Source organism: Aedes aegypti, chromosome 3, assembly GCF_002204515.2.
Source record: "Aedes aegypti strain LVP_AGWG chromosome 3, AaegL5.0 Primary Assembly, whole genome shotgun sequence".
Classification (NCBI taxonomy): Eukaryota; Metazoa; Arthropoda; class Insecta; order Diptera; family Culicidae; genus Aedes; species Aedes aegypti.
The window spans coordinates 324,226,162-324,242,574 of record NC_035109.1 but is presented as its reverse complement, the minus strand read 5'-3'; the positions used below and the strand labels follow the sequence as shown (position 1 = coordinate 324,242,574).

The following is a 16,413-nucleotide window of genomic DNA, read 5'->3' as shown; positions in this document are numbered from 1 at the left end:
GACATCTCCACACTAGATCTACGATATGCTTCGTGACAGTATTGTTCTGCTTATATAGTTGCGGTATAGACAGTGGTTCTCAAACAGTGTTCTAATTTCTCATACGCAAATTTGCGTAACACAAACTAACACCACTATCAGAAAGATTAGTGTTAGTTCTTCCTGATACTAGTATTGGTGAACGTGATCGAGTTGAATTGGGTTCAACAGCATCTTACAAAGCCATTGTTCACCAATGTCGATGTGCCCTTTTTAAATGTTTGCCCAGATTTCCATAAAACAAGCTTGTTTTTTTTGGCAGTGTTGCTGTTCAGTTGATTATAAATTCAGTAAATAGTAAAATTGTATATTTTTAATCAAAATTTATTTATTTATACAAAACTAAAATGGTTGTAAATAGTATTTAAAATTAAAAAAAAAAATGTTTGAAGATTTGAAAGATTTTCAATTATAACCCTTATTTAGATTCAGTTGTATGCTACCGTCTTAAAATTCAAATATATTTTCATAAGGTAATGCTTTTTACGATTAGTAATAAACAAAGCGTTTGAGAAAACATTTACTCATGGATCATTACATTACAAATGGTTTCACAGATTGCACAAACAACTAAATTGGCATCAATAGTAGGGAAATCGGCGCTGCATTGCTTAAGTTGTCGCGTTCTAAGGTGGTATAGCAAAAAAATGGTGATTATGTCGCGTGATAAGTTTATAAATTCATTGTTTTTGGTCATTGGTTTGATGATTAGAGGTATGCCTGTTAATAATTACAATAAATATATCCCAATTTCACACCTATTAATAAATATATATTTAAGCTTCACTCTGTCAGGAGACCTGAAACAAGAAACCAAAAAGCCTCGAATACAATCGTTCGAAGATTTGCGTATTGTGTTTAAAGAATATGTGTCTGCATCTGTTATCAGCAATAGTGGTTGATATTATTGAACAGCACATTTTTCACGACATCAGGATCAAAGTCTGGTATTGTCCTACAAAATACCGAGCTTGCACGTTTATTCGTTCAGTAACCAATTTAATTTTTTGAATAAAGCACTGTATAAATATAAACACAATTTAAAATCTACCACTCGAAGCATATAATGATGTGAGAACAACAATCTCACCAAAACTAAAGGCAAAACGTAGTAGACACAGTAATGCCAATTGAATTGGTTGTTTGTCGAATCTACATGGTTTACCACCCAATGTACAACATAAAAAAAAGTAAGAGGTTGTTTCCGAGTACGACCGCCAAGTTGACGTTGGATAACGTTAGCTTCTTCTATTTCCTGATTTAGGACCGTCACGAACTTATGAAAGATTTACCTAGAAATCTAAAAATCTAATCAATTTTCAAACTATTTGTTGCATGTCAATTCTGATCTATTATGGATATTGAGTGTTATTATTTGGTTGGTTCGGTTAACACTTCAACACCGATAGAACCGGTCGATGGAAGAAGAAGCATGAGCGGTAACTTTTGCTCTCCAAAAAAATATACCGGTTGAACATTAGGTCCATTCATGATCCACTAAGATTGGTTGCTTTAGTGGATTCCGAAGCCAGTTTGAGGTTGAGGTTCTTGTCCATGAAGTCCGCTAACTCTGTGTACTCCTCTTTGCTCAAATCGATGTTGAAGTTACCTGTCACGATGATTGGCATGCCCAAGCAACCAAAAGTACGGACAAAATAGCATGTTTGAGCTTAATCAGCAGATCAAAAAATCATGAAGAGCATTCTATACAGCCCACTTTTTAAGTAATCAATCGAACTCTAGTTCACAATAAGTTCAGTCACGGGACTGTAAAGAATACAATTCAGCTCATAAAGAAACGTGAATAAAATAATCAAAATATTTTTTCATTATGCACTGTTTTTTATTCAATTTATTTCTAATGAGACAGCATAGCTTTGGCTTGGCGAAAGTGTTTTTTGTTAGGGATGGTACACAAATTATGTCACGCTAAATTTCGACTTTTTCGACCCCCTTCCCCCCCCCCCCCCCCCATTGTCACGTTTTTTGTATGATACCTTCTAAAATTTTGTAAGGCTTGTCATGCTTGGCTTGACCTCCTCCCCCCTTTGAGCGTGACGTAATTTGTGCATGACCCCTTATAAGTTATAGTTTTATAAATTATCTATGGATAATTACTCCTTCTGAGATTAGAACCCAAGTCCTCTTCGTTGAAATCGGATACCATACTGCTGCTCCATGTGCGCGTTTTGGTATGGTACATAATTTTACTTGATATGATGATTTCCTATAGTTGTGTTTCTAAAAATAGAACTCGCGAACTTTGAATTCTCTTGGAAAACAACCCCAGAACCAAATTTCTACTTGAAAGTTCAGATAAGTATACGTGGAACTGAATTGAGAACTTTGTTCTGATAGCTTTCTTAGGACCTTCAAATCAGCCATAAAGTTCTAACGAACTTAATCTGAACCGTGTTTGAACTTCTAAGTTCGCTCATCAAGTAAAATACGAACTTTTGGTTGCTTGGGTGGTCTCCTTTTGATTCTCGAAGAAGTTCCGCGCCATGAAGAACTTCTTCTGCTTCATTGTGGTATCCGGAGAAATGTAGAGGCAAACCAGTAGTGCCCGACAATTCATTATAGTGATATCGGCAGCGCAAATATCACCATAATCATCTGACAAGCCCAGCTCTACATCATAACAGGTGCAGAGATTGCAAATCTTATGCGCCACAGCAATCGTTGTTGTTGGCGGTGAAATCGATCAGGACTTCTTCCGATCTGCGATTCCAGAGCATGACCGTCATGGCCCTGCAGGAAGCGAGCGTGGCCTAACTAGTCAGTTTGTTTGAGGATACCAACCTGTACGCGATCCACGCCAAGCGTGTCTCCATCATGCCGAAGTACATCCAGCTGGCTCGTCGTATCCGTGGCGAACGCGCTTTAATTACATTGATGCACAATTTCAAACAACAACCATTTGCAGGGCCACAATTGATTAATTAATTTATTAAGTTATCAATTGTAATTTCGAATGATAAGTTTTCAACGGAGATAAATGGCAAACAAAGTTTTATCTAGGTTCCCAAAAAATCTGAATCAATCACATCCAATCACCAGTAATGTCGCTCTTCACGGTGGAAAATTCTCACAACTCTTTCAAAATGAAATGGTCGTCCTGAAAAGGACGGTTGGGGCTAGTCACCGTCGATCAAACTGGGTTGTCAATCCATTGTTAGACAGAAACACACCAAAAGATTACCAAAGACGATTAAATCGAAATGCGGTCAGTAATTTTGTGCTTCCTTGTTTTCGTTGGTTTTCTCACTCCTTCGACGGCAATTTTCAAGACGCGTGCTCCACGAATTTGATGGTCTAGCTGGATGCCCATGGCCATGATGAGCGATTTCACGGAACCCGCAGCATTTAGCTTGGGTTGGGAATAAACAAAGGCAGAAGCAGCGGCAGCGACGAATGTGTAAAATTTATTCCGACAGGAGTTCTTCTCCAATTGCTGGTCGACGATTGACTGATGTGCGCGGGGCTCATTGAAGCTTGGTTGGTTTCGACTGAACACGATAGAATAAAGAGGAGTAAGAAGAAGACCGAAAGGGGCGTGTCCCTTTGCATGACGAAAGTGGCTAAGATATCGAGCAATGATGTCTGTGCTAGGAAAACACAAGAAAAATGTGCTTTTCTATGGAAAATAAGACATGCCTTGATATATATCAATTTTTCAAAAGTTTATTCATGAAAATTAATAGTTTTAATCATTGGAGTCGATTCGTAGAAAGATTTCTAATATTCAATGGTTAGCTATTGATAATCAATAGTTATCTTTAGTATGAAGGAAAATTTCTGATCCATGGATGCCAAAATGATGAAAATTGTTCAATGAGAATTCCTTTTCAGAAGCATTCTAAATATGTCGCAATTTTGTTACATATGTTATCATAATATATGGCAAGTCTAAGAAGCTGTTGGAAATGCCACTGTATTTAACAACCGTTGTGAAATGTTGAACACTCACCCCGACGGCACTGCAGCTACGTCCGCGAATACAGTATCAAATTGTCGTGCTATCAATTATTCATGACAAATTAATTTTTGTATGAAGCTGTGAGATTGATTGAGAAATATAAGATGTAATAAGGTTGGAAATATTATTCTTTTAACTCTTTTCAACACTTTTGATGGCCCTGAAAAGCGCCGATTTGCTTATACGACAAACCAGCTAAATGTTTCGTGACGTGGATGGCGCACAAGACCAGCGGGTTGTGGATCACCGGGCAAAAGTCGGAATCTGGAAACGGAGCTCATTCTTGACATCTTGTGCGATTTCGCCAATCCGACGCTCGATTAGCAGCAGCTCCTCGGATCAGCAACTGCGGTATTTCGTTCCTAGCGGGCTTGCTTCTTGACCACCGAAACTGAATTTATTACGAGTCGAAATCTGCAAGCGCGGATAAATTTTCGGCGGCGATGACGATGGTTTGGGCGCTTCTCTAAGCGGCAGTAGTTCGCCGCTCGGAGAAGCGCCCAAGCCATCGGCATCGCCGCCGCAAATCAAGCTTGCGTCTTCCTCTTCCGACGACACACACTGAACGAAAACTCCGGTCGCACATTGAATGATTTGTAATTCACAGGATCATAAAACATTATATTCCTCATTTTGAATGACTTTGAAGGAATATGATGTATCCACTGTCTGTTGAACAAAAATCATCCAATTCGGAGATGAACTTTAGATCATAATAGAATGGTATTAGGCAGCTAATTGAACAATGGTAACACGAATGAATAGCATGCAACTTATGACGGATTTTAATATCTCCCTTGTCTCAAACCGAAAATCATTCAATTACTGTCTGAAGTATCAGATGAAAAGGGGATGGTCAAATGTCAAAACAATCTTCTAAATCTAAACGTAAACATGGTGACGGCAGCGTGGTTTTCCAAGCGTTTCTGGGTGAATTTTACAGGTAATTGCACATGGAATCCTACATTAGCCTCTTTTGTATCATTTATTTAACACTTCTTAATGGTATCTACCAATCACAGGTCGCAAATCTGCAAGTATTTGGAGGTCATACAATGTATTCGGTAGGTTGGCATCTGTTCCTGAAGACTGGTAAATAATATATTTGATAACCTCGTTAACGAAATAACTAACAATGTACATTCACCAACAATGCTCTGAAGTTGTTTATTTTTTATTTGAATTCTTTTAAATTATTAATTACAATGGAATGGGGATTGCTTACATGCATGTATGATGATCATTCAATTTGAGGCATCTATTCGAAGGATAAAAATCATTCCAAGACTGGATGATTTTCATTCGGAGTGATTTGTAAACAGATGATTTTCGCGCAGATGAAAATCATCTTGATTGTGTCTGAAAATAGGTATGGGGCTCGGATGAGTCAATGATCATTCAATGTGCGACCGGAGTTTTCGTTCAGTGCAAATTGAACTGTGAAGCGGGTGCAAACGCAAAGCGAAAATGACTCAACCGACCGTGTTCACAGTCCGACCGCAAAAAGAAGACTGAAGGAAGAAGCAGGGTGCGGTGCGCTTTTATAGAGGGAAGCGGAATCCAAAAATGTGCTTGGACGTGATTGGTTAGATAAGAAAGGGGTCAACGTTTTACGATTTTTCAATAGTTTGTTGCGAATAATCAATAATGTCTTCAATTTGAATCGACGCGTAGATAAATTTCCAATCGATTCATGGATAAATATTGAAAATCTATCGATAAATGACTGAGTTATTAGCGGTCAAAACCTGGCCATTTTTCGTTACATGCTCAATTTTTCGTTTTTCTGAATTGTACCCCCATATGTTGCCGAAAGACGTTATCCAACGTCAAAAACGGCATTGTACTGTTTTGAAAAAAATGTTCAGGACCCCCCGATAGAACATTTCCAAACAGGTCTCAAATGAAAGGGAAAAGCCTAAGCTTTCATTTGGTGGATGTTTTAGCGATAATGATTTTTTTATATTAATGTTGTTCTACCAGAGACACCGTGAATTTGTCTTTCAACACCATAATAAATCACACCTTGCTCGATTACTCGCGAGTAAACGTTCCCGAGCTTGTTGCTACTTATTTTGACATGTTCTCCAGAGCAGACGGGTGCGGACTTACTCACACCAAGCTAGTTCGCGAGTCTGTGATGTTTGTTATGCGTTGGTATACACTCGTGAGCTGCTTCGTGATGCGAACTTTTCCACAACTGTCCAGTACTAAACTATTCAATCATGCAATTCACAATAGCCGTAGTAAACCAAAACCTAATTGTGTGCACGGTTTGAGATAATAAGCATCAGGGTCGATTATGCTTATAGTTATCACCTGAATAAAAAAGTACCCCAAGAAACATTTACCTATTTTATCTTGCTTTAATTTTATTCATCGTTTACTTAATCGTTTACGGTTTATTGATGCATTTCGGAGATGGTTAATAACTTCCATTGATGAATTATTACGTATCAACCTACTTTTATTCTTTCGGTCACCCTCAGAAACTGTTACACAAACATAGAACATTACACAAAAAAAAAACACAAATAATATAATTCTTCACAAACCATTTTTTACAATTTAACATAGAAAACACTTACAATTCCGCCGCCCGTTCGTCCGTTGAGGCGGCACACTTAATTCTAATTTTCTACGTCGTTTCTCTATGTTCTCGTACCTCTTGTCGTTGTTCTGTTCGTCGTTGTTCGTCTTTAAGTTTATTTATGAAATTGTTGTATGTGTTTGAGAACCCGTCTACGTCACGTTGTAAGTTTACAGTTGTCTCTCTATTTGTCTTAATGTGAACTATTGCTGCTGCTACTCGGCTTGCGTCATGGTTGATACTCTCTAAGATTCGTGTACGAGAGAAGTCAAATTGATGTCCGTTTTCTATCGCGTGCATACGAGATATTCAACAACACCCCCAAAGTGTTGAAATCCCTTAAGTCCTGGGTCTCCTATAACGCGGATTCCTATAACGCCCCCCAACCATGTGTCTAATAGGAGACCTGACTGTATATTCACTAAATCTGCCAATTGCGTGTTGCTTGAGTCCCGTGGCTGAAGCATTGGTGCGTATAGAGTTCTTGTGTTGCGCGATGCGCTTGTCCAGTGTTTGAGATGTTTGTCCAATGTATTCTTTGCGTTCACAAGCTCCACAAGGGATGCTGTATACCACGTTGGTTTGCTTCATCGGTGGTATAGCATCCTTGAGTTCACCTACCGTTTCCACCTTATCACACGGTTTGAATGAAGCAGTGATGTCGTGTTTTTTCAAGACTTTGCTCACCTTCTCGCCTTAACTAGGGATGTATGGGATAGAAACGTATTTTTATATTTCCTCCTTCTCCCTCACATTCTCCAGTGTGTTGTACAGTAAATGAGCTCGCTCCTTAAGGTGAAGATGAATCGAAGCCAAAGTTAAAATTTTCAAGAGCACGGATCTGGAGAACCAAACATCCATTCAAGCTGAAAACTTAATCGATTGGTCACTAGATGGTGGTGACCAATCGATTAGGTTTTCAGCTCAAACGGATGTTTGGTTCTCCAGATCCGTGCTCTTGAAAATTTTAACTTTGGCTTCGATTCATCTTCACCTTAAGGCCCAAACGCAATGATAGCGCAACGGCAGTAACGGAAAGCGGAACCGGTTCGCCAGAATGAACTACAAAAAGCTAGTCGACTCAGTGTTTTAGTTCAATTTCATTCGTTGTCAGCTCAGTCGAGATGGTGTGATTCATACTGGCGAACCGGTTCCGCTTTCCGTTACTGCCGTTGCGCTATCATTGCATTTCGGCCTTTAATCGTTCGCTGTATCACGTTATCCGGGTAACTGTTATTTCGGAGAATATTTTTGACCATTCTAAGGCTTTCCTCCCTCCTTTCGACGTCTGTTAGCTTGAGTGCTCTATCGATCAGCGCGATCATCGTGTTCACTTTGTGAGTGTGTGGACTCTCCGACATGTAGTCCAAGTATCGGCCGTCTCGTTGTTTTGGAAACGTAAAAAAATCATCAATGGAAGTTGTTAACCATCACCGAAAAGCACCAATAATTTATTGAGCAATTTCTTACAACTACATACCGAATAGTTGCTTTATTATATTACCTTGCAGCTGCTACGCACACTTTGTTCAAGCAAATCTGGCGAAATTATTAGGCTACTTATCATTTAGTGATTGTAAATGATGTTTATTCAGGTTTTACTTAGCCTAATAAGGAATGTTGATTTAACAACGCTAATTTAACAAACAACATTATTGCAGTTGAATTCAACATCATGTTTAACAACGTTTTAAATATTTCCATGTGAAGTCTTTGTTTCAGGCGTTGTTCACACAAATTTGGAGAAGTTATAAAGCGTGTCGTTGTATATTGACTTTATTCTTTAACTTCAAAATCACTTTATCTCAGCATTTATTCAACTGTCACAAAATTGATTGAAAACAAATAAATGACCAAAAATTGCTTAACACTGCACTTCAAATGCAGTGTATACTTTTACCATGAGTTAATAACCACTTTTAACAATTACCTGGATACTGGATTCAAACTTGAGACCTTCCCATCGTCAGCGGTATACCTTGCCATCTGCGCCATCCTTGAATTCATGTATCAGCCTTCCAGTGCCCAATATAAACTTCTTGTAGTTGAATATTGATCATGCATGATCTTCTATTGAACAACGTTTTATCAACACGTGCTATGCTGATCAACAACTGAACAAGCGCATTACTTCTGCTGCTGTTAAGTACTGATGCAAGCTGAATTCAGTCGGCTATTAATAGCGCACAGTGAGAAAATTTATGTCAATGCTGGTTAAAAATAAAGTTTACTCACAAAGTTAAACCAGTCTGAAATGATTAATCGAATAATAATAATATTAGTAAGATGAACATTGCAATACATTAGGACACAACGCAATTTTTAGATATTTCTCGTGTCCAGTATCATAAGGGCGTATCTGCAGTTTTGGCGGGTAATTAGATTTCGTAATATTTGAATTTTATAGGTCCGAAACTATAACCCTACCATAAATTATTACTAAAAACATTCTAGAAATGCCATATTTTCAAAAAAACATAATTTGACGTAACTACAGAACTGCAATGGGAACAAAGATTCGTCAGGCGTAATTTTTCTGGTCACCATCTACGCCAACTGTGATACTGTTCACTGTTTACAAAATGTCTAACAGAAAGTATTTGCTGCTCCGTATTATTTGATCATTTTACACACGATATGGCGCAGTTGTCAAAGTTCGATGCATTCGAGGATGTAGTAAGTTTTTTTTTCTATCTTTATTAACGAGATTTTTAACCCTGGGCTCATCTCGGGACCAACGGCTTTACTTCCCTTCCGAAGGAAGACGTCACTGAAATTTTTAGTGACTATCTCGGGGATGGGATTCGATCCCAGGTCCTCGGCGTGAGAGGCGAGTGTTATAACCACTACACCAGGTCCGTCCCCGCGTAGTAAGTACTACACTGCAATTGTAGATGAGTGATGGTTAAAAACCAGTCTAAACATTTTTCAGTAAATTTGTGTTACCATTATTGAACACAGCACAGCGGATTCCCGTACAGACAATGTTGTAGGAACAGAAAAGGACGATCTGGAACCAGTGTGCAATAACTCGTATTAATTCGATCAAATTCTGGTTGAAAATTGACAAACTTTTCCTGTAAAATTAGCCGTAAACGATACATGGACACCAAAGTTGTATTATTGAAGAAAGTTTTGTTTCATTAATTGTAAATATGTCCAAAGTGTACATACTTAAGAAGCTGGTTCTATTCCAGAAGGAATGAAATTTCAACAAAAAGTTATTAAAGACTCTCAGAGTCTATTTGGTGATGATTTTGCTTCGTGACGTAACTTTTTCCAATGCGACATACCGGATTAACTACAATTTATTTCATTTTCTAGCATTTTTTACGTGTACTTCATGTGGCACCGGATACTCTAATGTCGTGATAGTATTTGTATAAATTGTCAGATAAATTAACTTCAAAACAAAATAAATACGTGAATTTTCTCGGTTTCTTCGAAACTGCAGTTACGCCCTTATGATACTGAACGCGAGAATTGTTGTCCATTTTTCGAAAATTTGTCTATGGTGTGACCTCTTTTGTAAGGCTTATTTGTTGCTGAACAATGTGTTTATTAATCGTTATTTTGGCTAAATACGATCTACCTTTAGGAGTTGAGGATCATCCTTTTAGTTGAGAACTTGCCCGGTTGGGGCGCTTTTTCTGATTTGCACTATATGAACCATGAGGAATAAGAATGCAAAATTTTGTAACATATGATATCTCTAGATCCTGAAGTTTTGGAAGGTTGGTGTCTTCGGAAGAGTTGTTCAGTAGCCCAAGGGCTGGCATGCGATGGTCGTTCTGATACGGAATTACGCCACCAGGTGGCGCTAGTGGGCATGGAATTTTTGTTTTGCGCATAGCTCAGTAGCCTGACCATTTAGAAAGATGGCGTCTTCGGAAAAGTTGCTCAATTTCACAAGGGCAGGTCATTAAGCCGAAAGGGTCGTTCGGCCGAAATAACATCTGATCATTTACTACTATTTCAAATGACTAACATATTCATCAGTGACTTTTCCTTCTTTTAATCGAAGGCTGTTCTTTCTAGGTGTATTTCGTAGCGGTTTTTGTGGGCTTCTAGGTTCATTACAACCATCGGCCATTTTCGACCTAACGACCCTTTCGGCCTAACGCATTCGGCCTAACAGGATAGAATCCACAAGGGCTAACATTATTTGAGCCGAAAGTTTTGGAATTTTGCCACTAGGCGGCGCTAGTGAGCAAAGAATTTTTGTTTTGCGGATATCTCTTATCATTAAAAATGTTATGGTTAGTAACTTTTTCCGATATAACGTCGCAGATGATGATCACTACATTTGGGAAATTTGTTTGCTTGAATACAAACATGCTCATATACTGTTGTTCACATTGTTTCTTTTTCTTCTTTCTGGCGTTACGTCCCCACTGGGACAGAGCCTGCTTCTCAGCTTAGTGTTCTTATGAGCACTTCCACAGTTATTAACTGAGAGCTTACTATGCCAATGACCATTTTTGCATGCGTATATCGTGTGGCAGGTACGAAGATACTCTATGCCCTGGGAAGTCGAGAAAATTTCCATTACGAAAAGACCCTCGACCGGTGGGATTCGAACCCACGACCCTCAGCTTAGTCTTGCTGAATAGCTGCGCGTTTACCGCTACGGCTATCTGGGCCCCCCGCTGTTTATAGGTTTTAATTATAATGCTGGTCAACATTTTTTGCAATGGCTGCTGGTATGCAGCTTTAATTTAACACGTAATTATCTTAAAAGCTATCAATTGTTCCTTGGAACCAGAACCTCCAGAAGTAACAACAGCAGTGAACTTGAATTTTTTTTTTGACGTGATTTACACTCTTTGGACTCAAATTAAAAAAGAAAAACGCAACAGAGAAACAAGTGTCAACTATATAACAGTGTTGCCAGAACCCCTTTTCTACTATGAATATGAATGTGATATTGCCCATTGCACGGTGACATCATCAGAAAATCGCTCTCTTTCCCTCCTTCGGAAAATCTGAAAACAATGGTGTCAGTACCTGTCAAAGTTGACAGGTACTGGCACCATTGTTTTCAAGTTTTGTTGAAGAGCGAAAGAGAGAGAAATTTGCTGTGCAATGCCCAATAATGTGAACGTTGGTAGGTTAACAAAATGGAACTGTCATCGAAAATCACCAGACGGCCCTCAATCTAAGTTTGCATTTTGAGATCTTTTTATTGGCATCTGTTTCATCAGTGTTATCGAAGCTAGCACAAAATAAATATATTCACTACTGCATCTCTAGTTGTCTATAGTCGAGTTTTCGTTCGTTTTTGGTTTGCAAGTTTTGTAATCTAGTCAGTGCTTTTGAAGCTCGTTTTGTAAATAGTTTGAATGGATGAGTGTTATGTCTCTTACTTATTTCCTAATGTCAGCGATGGCACCTTATTTCGGTGGCGAAGATTTCCCCGACTTGATGTCGGTAAACTCATCCAACGGCACGCTTCATCGCAAGAATCGTTCCCATTTTGGGGGGCGGGAATGCTCAATTCGGAGAATGTGCCAGCTGGCAACCTTTGAGAAATACGAAAGAAAATGAAAGTTTCGAGTGAGATATTAAAATTTGCTTTCTAATTAATAAAACTTACCGCAAGGGCTCAATCGCTTCCAGCCCGCATTTGAATACGATGTTAACTTTGCTTTTGCGGAGCATCTCCGGAGGTGAGGGACTTCGATGTGGTTGTCAGTCTCCAGTTTTGTGCATGTTTCTTTCTTGATTTGTACGGTATTCAGTTCGAGTTCGAAATCCGCAAAAGCTTAAGTTGTTAACATCTGGTCACTGCCGGGTGCCTTCCGCGACCTTCAGTGGCGATCGCTAGTAGAAGAAATGGCTCGGCGGGAAGGCATCCGTTGGACTGATCAGGTAGTGGCTGTGGGTGCGATGTGGGGCCAGGTCTCACTTGTACCCACTGGTACGTCGCGAACAGTAGGAACTGGCTTGCGAGCTAGAAATGGTTCCAACCAGCTCCGAGGGGTACACGTGGTTCAGCTGGTTGATATCAAGCGGTTGCGGAGCCGGTGGAGGATGCTCCGGTGGTGGCGGAAGGTAGTCGACCCAGTTCGGTGGGACTGTCGAAAAAGAAAATCAATATATGTGCACGCAATTTCGTGGACATCAATTACCTTGATTGCTGTTGAGCGGCCTTGGATACCCGTAGAATGATCGGAAACTGGAAGACGTAGACGAAAAAGTGTCATGGCCTTGATAGCTCAAATCGCCATTCTCGCTGTGGGGAATCCCATTAATGATCATGGTTGTAGCGTACGGCGTTGGACTTTCCGGGGACTGTGGGAAACAAATCATCTTTAATTCTTCACCGAACCCCAACCATCTATAGCTAGAACTTACCTTCCTACAATTGTAGAACGAAGTGACACCTCTCGGGTCGACCTCCGCATAGTCTGTTCCTCCGTCGGACATCGCTTGGTTCGGATAGATTTGGTTTCCTTCCAGCAGCTTGATCGAGCTCAGTCCGGAATCCTTATCTGTATCGCAGGTCCTCCAGCCACGATCAATCCATATACCGTTATCTTTTCTCGACACGCTCAAATTTGGCAAGTCTCGTCTGGCTCCGATCGGGACCGTCACAACCGGTTTACCGAGCCCTTGACGCCGCTTGAAGAAAATCACCCCGCCAACGATCGTGAACAGCAGTATGACGAATAGGGATAACACAACGAAGATCATAAACCACGTCTCGTGAAGGAAGTTGTGGTGACGGAAGTCTTCGTAGTCGTTGTAGCTATTGTGGACTCCTTGCGGCACGATCACGAACGAGGGGTCCATCGTTAGATGTACTGGTTTAGAGTAAGGTCCTAGTCCGACCCTGTTGAACGCACCAACTCGAATGCTATAGCTCGATCCCGTGGTCAGGTTGTTGAGCATAACTGAAGTTGTGGTTGCATTCAGCGTCATCTGCGCCAGCAGTTTGGAGACGTTCCCAACCTTGACCTGGATCTTGTACCCCTGCAGAACTCCATTGAGTTGATCCTTCGGTGGCGGACTCCAGCGTACCCAGCCGGCTGTGAGATTCAACATTCCGGTTTGGATGTTGCCCGGTGCAATCGAAGGTAAGTCCTCCATGGTTTGTACGATCCGGGCGTTGCTCGGTTGACCTTCCAGGTTCTTGAAAAACGGCGTAAGGAAGAACTCGTACTTGGTAAACTTTGCCAAGTTGGTGATGATGTGCTGTTCGATTTCGTTGTTCGGGATCGACAGCATCGAGTAGCGCTGAGTGGGAGAATCCAGCTCTCGGTAACGCACGTAGAATCCCTCGACGAACTGCTCGGAACTGTTCACGTGCAGCAGCCACTCCAGGCGAACCGATGTCGACGATAACGGTATGATGTCAATCAGCTCCAAAATCTGCGAGAAGAAGGGGAGAAGGAATTTCATCGGATAAAGTTCTCAAGCTCAAGAGTGATTTATTTCGGTCATCAAAATAGTGTCTCTGAGTTGCAGAGAATCTCCAGTCTCAAAGCTTATAAATAAACTGTATACTCGCATGCAAGTGCACCAAGGTACGTCGCAATTATCATTCTACAACATGAGTTCAGCCCCTTGGTACGGATATCGTGCGTTCAGCTGGAAGCATTCCGGCTTCCACTGAGCCCAAAATGTAGGTCAACTATAAATCACAACAAATGAGGCTCGATATCAGAGGTTCTCAACCTTTAGTTTGGTAAAATCAAATACGAAAATTTAGGTTCAAGATTGCCATCAAAGTTTGATCTCAAGGACTTTCCAGAGCTGACCTGCTGGTTATCAAATTCAGATTTTGGATGGCTACGGTGCTTGATTGCTACAGTGAGAAAGAGTTTTTAAATTATGGAATTTTGATCAATGTTTAAAAAGTTATTTTAAATCATACAATCTTCCAATACATAGTATATATAGCTGGCAACTCTGGTTAAACAGATCAGATGAACATTCCTTATTCAAAACAAAATAGCAAACCTGAAGGTTAGGCTTAGCAGGAATATTTGTTTCCCTAAGGAATTGACTTCAGATTTGTTTTTGAATTTTCTTTGTAATTTCTATCGGAATTTCCTTTTGAGTTTCCTTAAAAATTTCTTTCGAAATTTCTTTGGAATTTCCTTTAGAATTTCTTTGGAAATTCAAAAAGAAAATTCCAGAAATAAACTAAAAGGGAATTCCGACGAAAATTCCTAAAACAACCAAAGAAAATTATAACGAAAATTCTAAAGAAAATTCCGATGATACTTTAAAAGGAATTTCGAAAGAAATTCTGAAGGTCAAATTTCGGAAAAATTCTGGATGAAATTTCAAAGAAAATTTCAAAGGCTATTTTAACAAATTCCGAAAGAAATTGTAAAAGAAACCTCAAAGGAAATTTCTAAAAAAAAAGAAAAAATTCCAAACGAAATTTCGAAGCAATTTAAAAGGAAATTTAAGAGAAAATTCCAGAGAAAAATCCAGAGGAAATTCGAAAGTAAATTTCAAAGAAACTCCACAGAATATTTCAATGGAAATTCTAAAGGAAATTCCGATGGAAATTCTGAAAGAAATTCTCATAGGAAATTTCGATGAAAAATCCGAAGGAAATTTCAATGAAATTTACGAACGAGATTCCAAACGAATTTCCGAACGAAACTTCAAAGCCGTTAGGAGGAAATTTCAAAGGAAATTCCAGAGGAAATTCCGGTCGAAATTCCAGAGAGAAATTTTTATGTTAATTTCAAAGGAAATTTCGCAGGAAATTTCAGAAGAAATTCCGAAGGAAATTTTAGAGGAATTTCCAACGAATTTCAAAACGAAATTCCATAAGTTTTCCCGAATGAAATATCAAAGGAAATTAAAGAGGAAATACAGGACGAAATTTCAAGGAAAATATCGAAAAAAATTCAAAGGAAATTCCGAAAAAATTAAGAAAATTCAGAATGAAATTCAAAGAAATTTCGAAGGAAATTCCTGAAAAAATTACAGAAGCAAAATTCCTTAGGAAATACAGGAAATTCCAAAGGAAATTTCAAAAAGTTAAGGGAAATTCCGAGGAAAATTCATAATGAATTTTTATGGGAATTTGGAAGGAAATTTCAAAGAAATACAAACATAAATTCCAAAGAAATTCTGAAAGGAAATACCGAAGTAAACACCAAAAAAATTTCGAAGGAAATTTCAAAAACATTTTTTTTTACCTCAGAATTCTTTTCGGAACTTTTTTCAGATTATTTTGAAATTTCCTTTGTAATTTCCTTTTGATGTCTTTAGAAATTTCCTTCAAAATTTCTTTGGAATTTCCATTAAAATTTCTTCGGAAAATCAGAAGGGAAATCCCAGGTAAATTTCGAAAAAAAAAATTCAAACGAAATTCAAAAAAATAAAATAAAAGGGAATCCCGAAGAAAATTCCTAAGAATATTTAAAAGGAAATCAAAATGGAAATTCTAAAGGAAACTCAGATGATATTCTATAAGGAATTTCGAAAAAAAATCTGAAGGTCAAATTTCGGAGGAAATTCAAAAATTTCCAAAGCGAACTTCGAAAGGAATTCCTAATGAAATCCCAGAGGAAATTCTAGAAGGAAATTGTTATGTTTATTTCAAAGGAAATTTCAGAAGAAATTCCGAAAGAAATTTCAGAGGAAATACAGGAAGCCATTTCAAGGGAAATTCCGGAAGATATTTCAAAGGGAATTCAAAAAAAAAATAAGGAAATTCTGAAGAATATTCCTAAGAAAATTTCATTGGAAATTGCAAAAGAACTATACATTAAAAATTTTAATGAAAATTTTAAAGGAAATTCCGATAAAAATTCTTAAAGAAACCCTCAAATGA

General features: G+C 38.8%; 1 protein-coding gene across 1 annotated transcript in view; it reads right to left on the bottom strand.

Moving 5' to 3' along the window:
* Positions 1–11,767: 11,767 nt before the first annotated feature.
* LOC5565810 (roundabout homolog 2) overlaps positions 11,768–16,413 on the bottom strand; it is a 353,487-nt gene continuing 348,841 nt past the window's right edge. Inside the window, exons 9-12 of the mRNA XM_021855294.1 lie at positions 12,966–13,982; positions 12,740–12,902; positions 12,205–12,685; positions 11,768–12,130 (exon numbers count right to left, since the gene is read on the bottom strand). Of these exons, the coding sequence (XP_021710986.1) occupies positions 12,513–12,685; positions 12,740–12,902; positions 12,966–13,982 (1,353 nt within the window). The 3' untranslated portion in view covers positions 11,768–12,130; positions 12,205–12,512. The remainder of the gene's footprint in view (positions 12,131–12,204; positions 12,686–12,739; positions 12,903–12,965; positions 13,983–16,413) is intronic.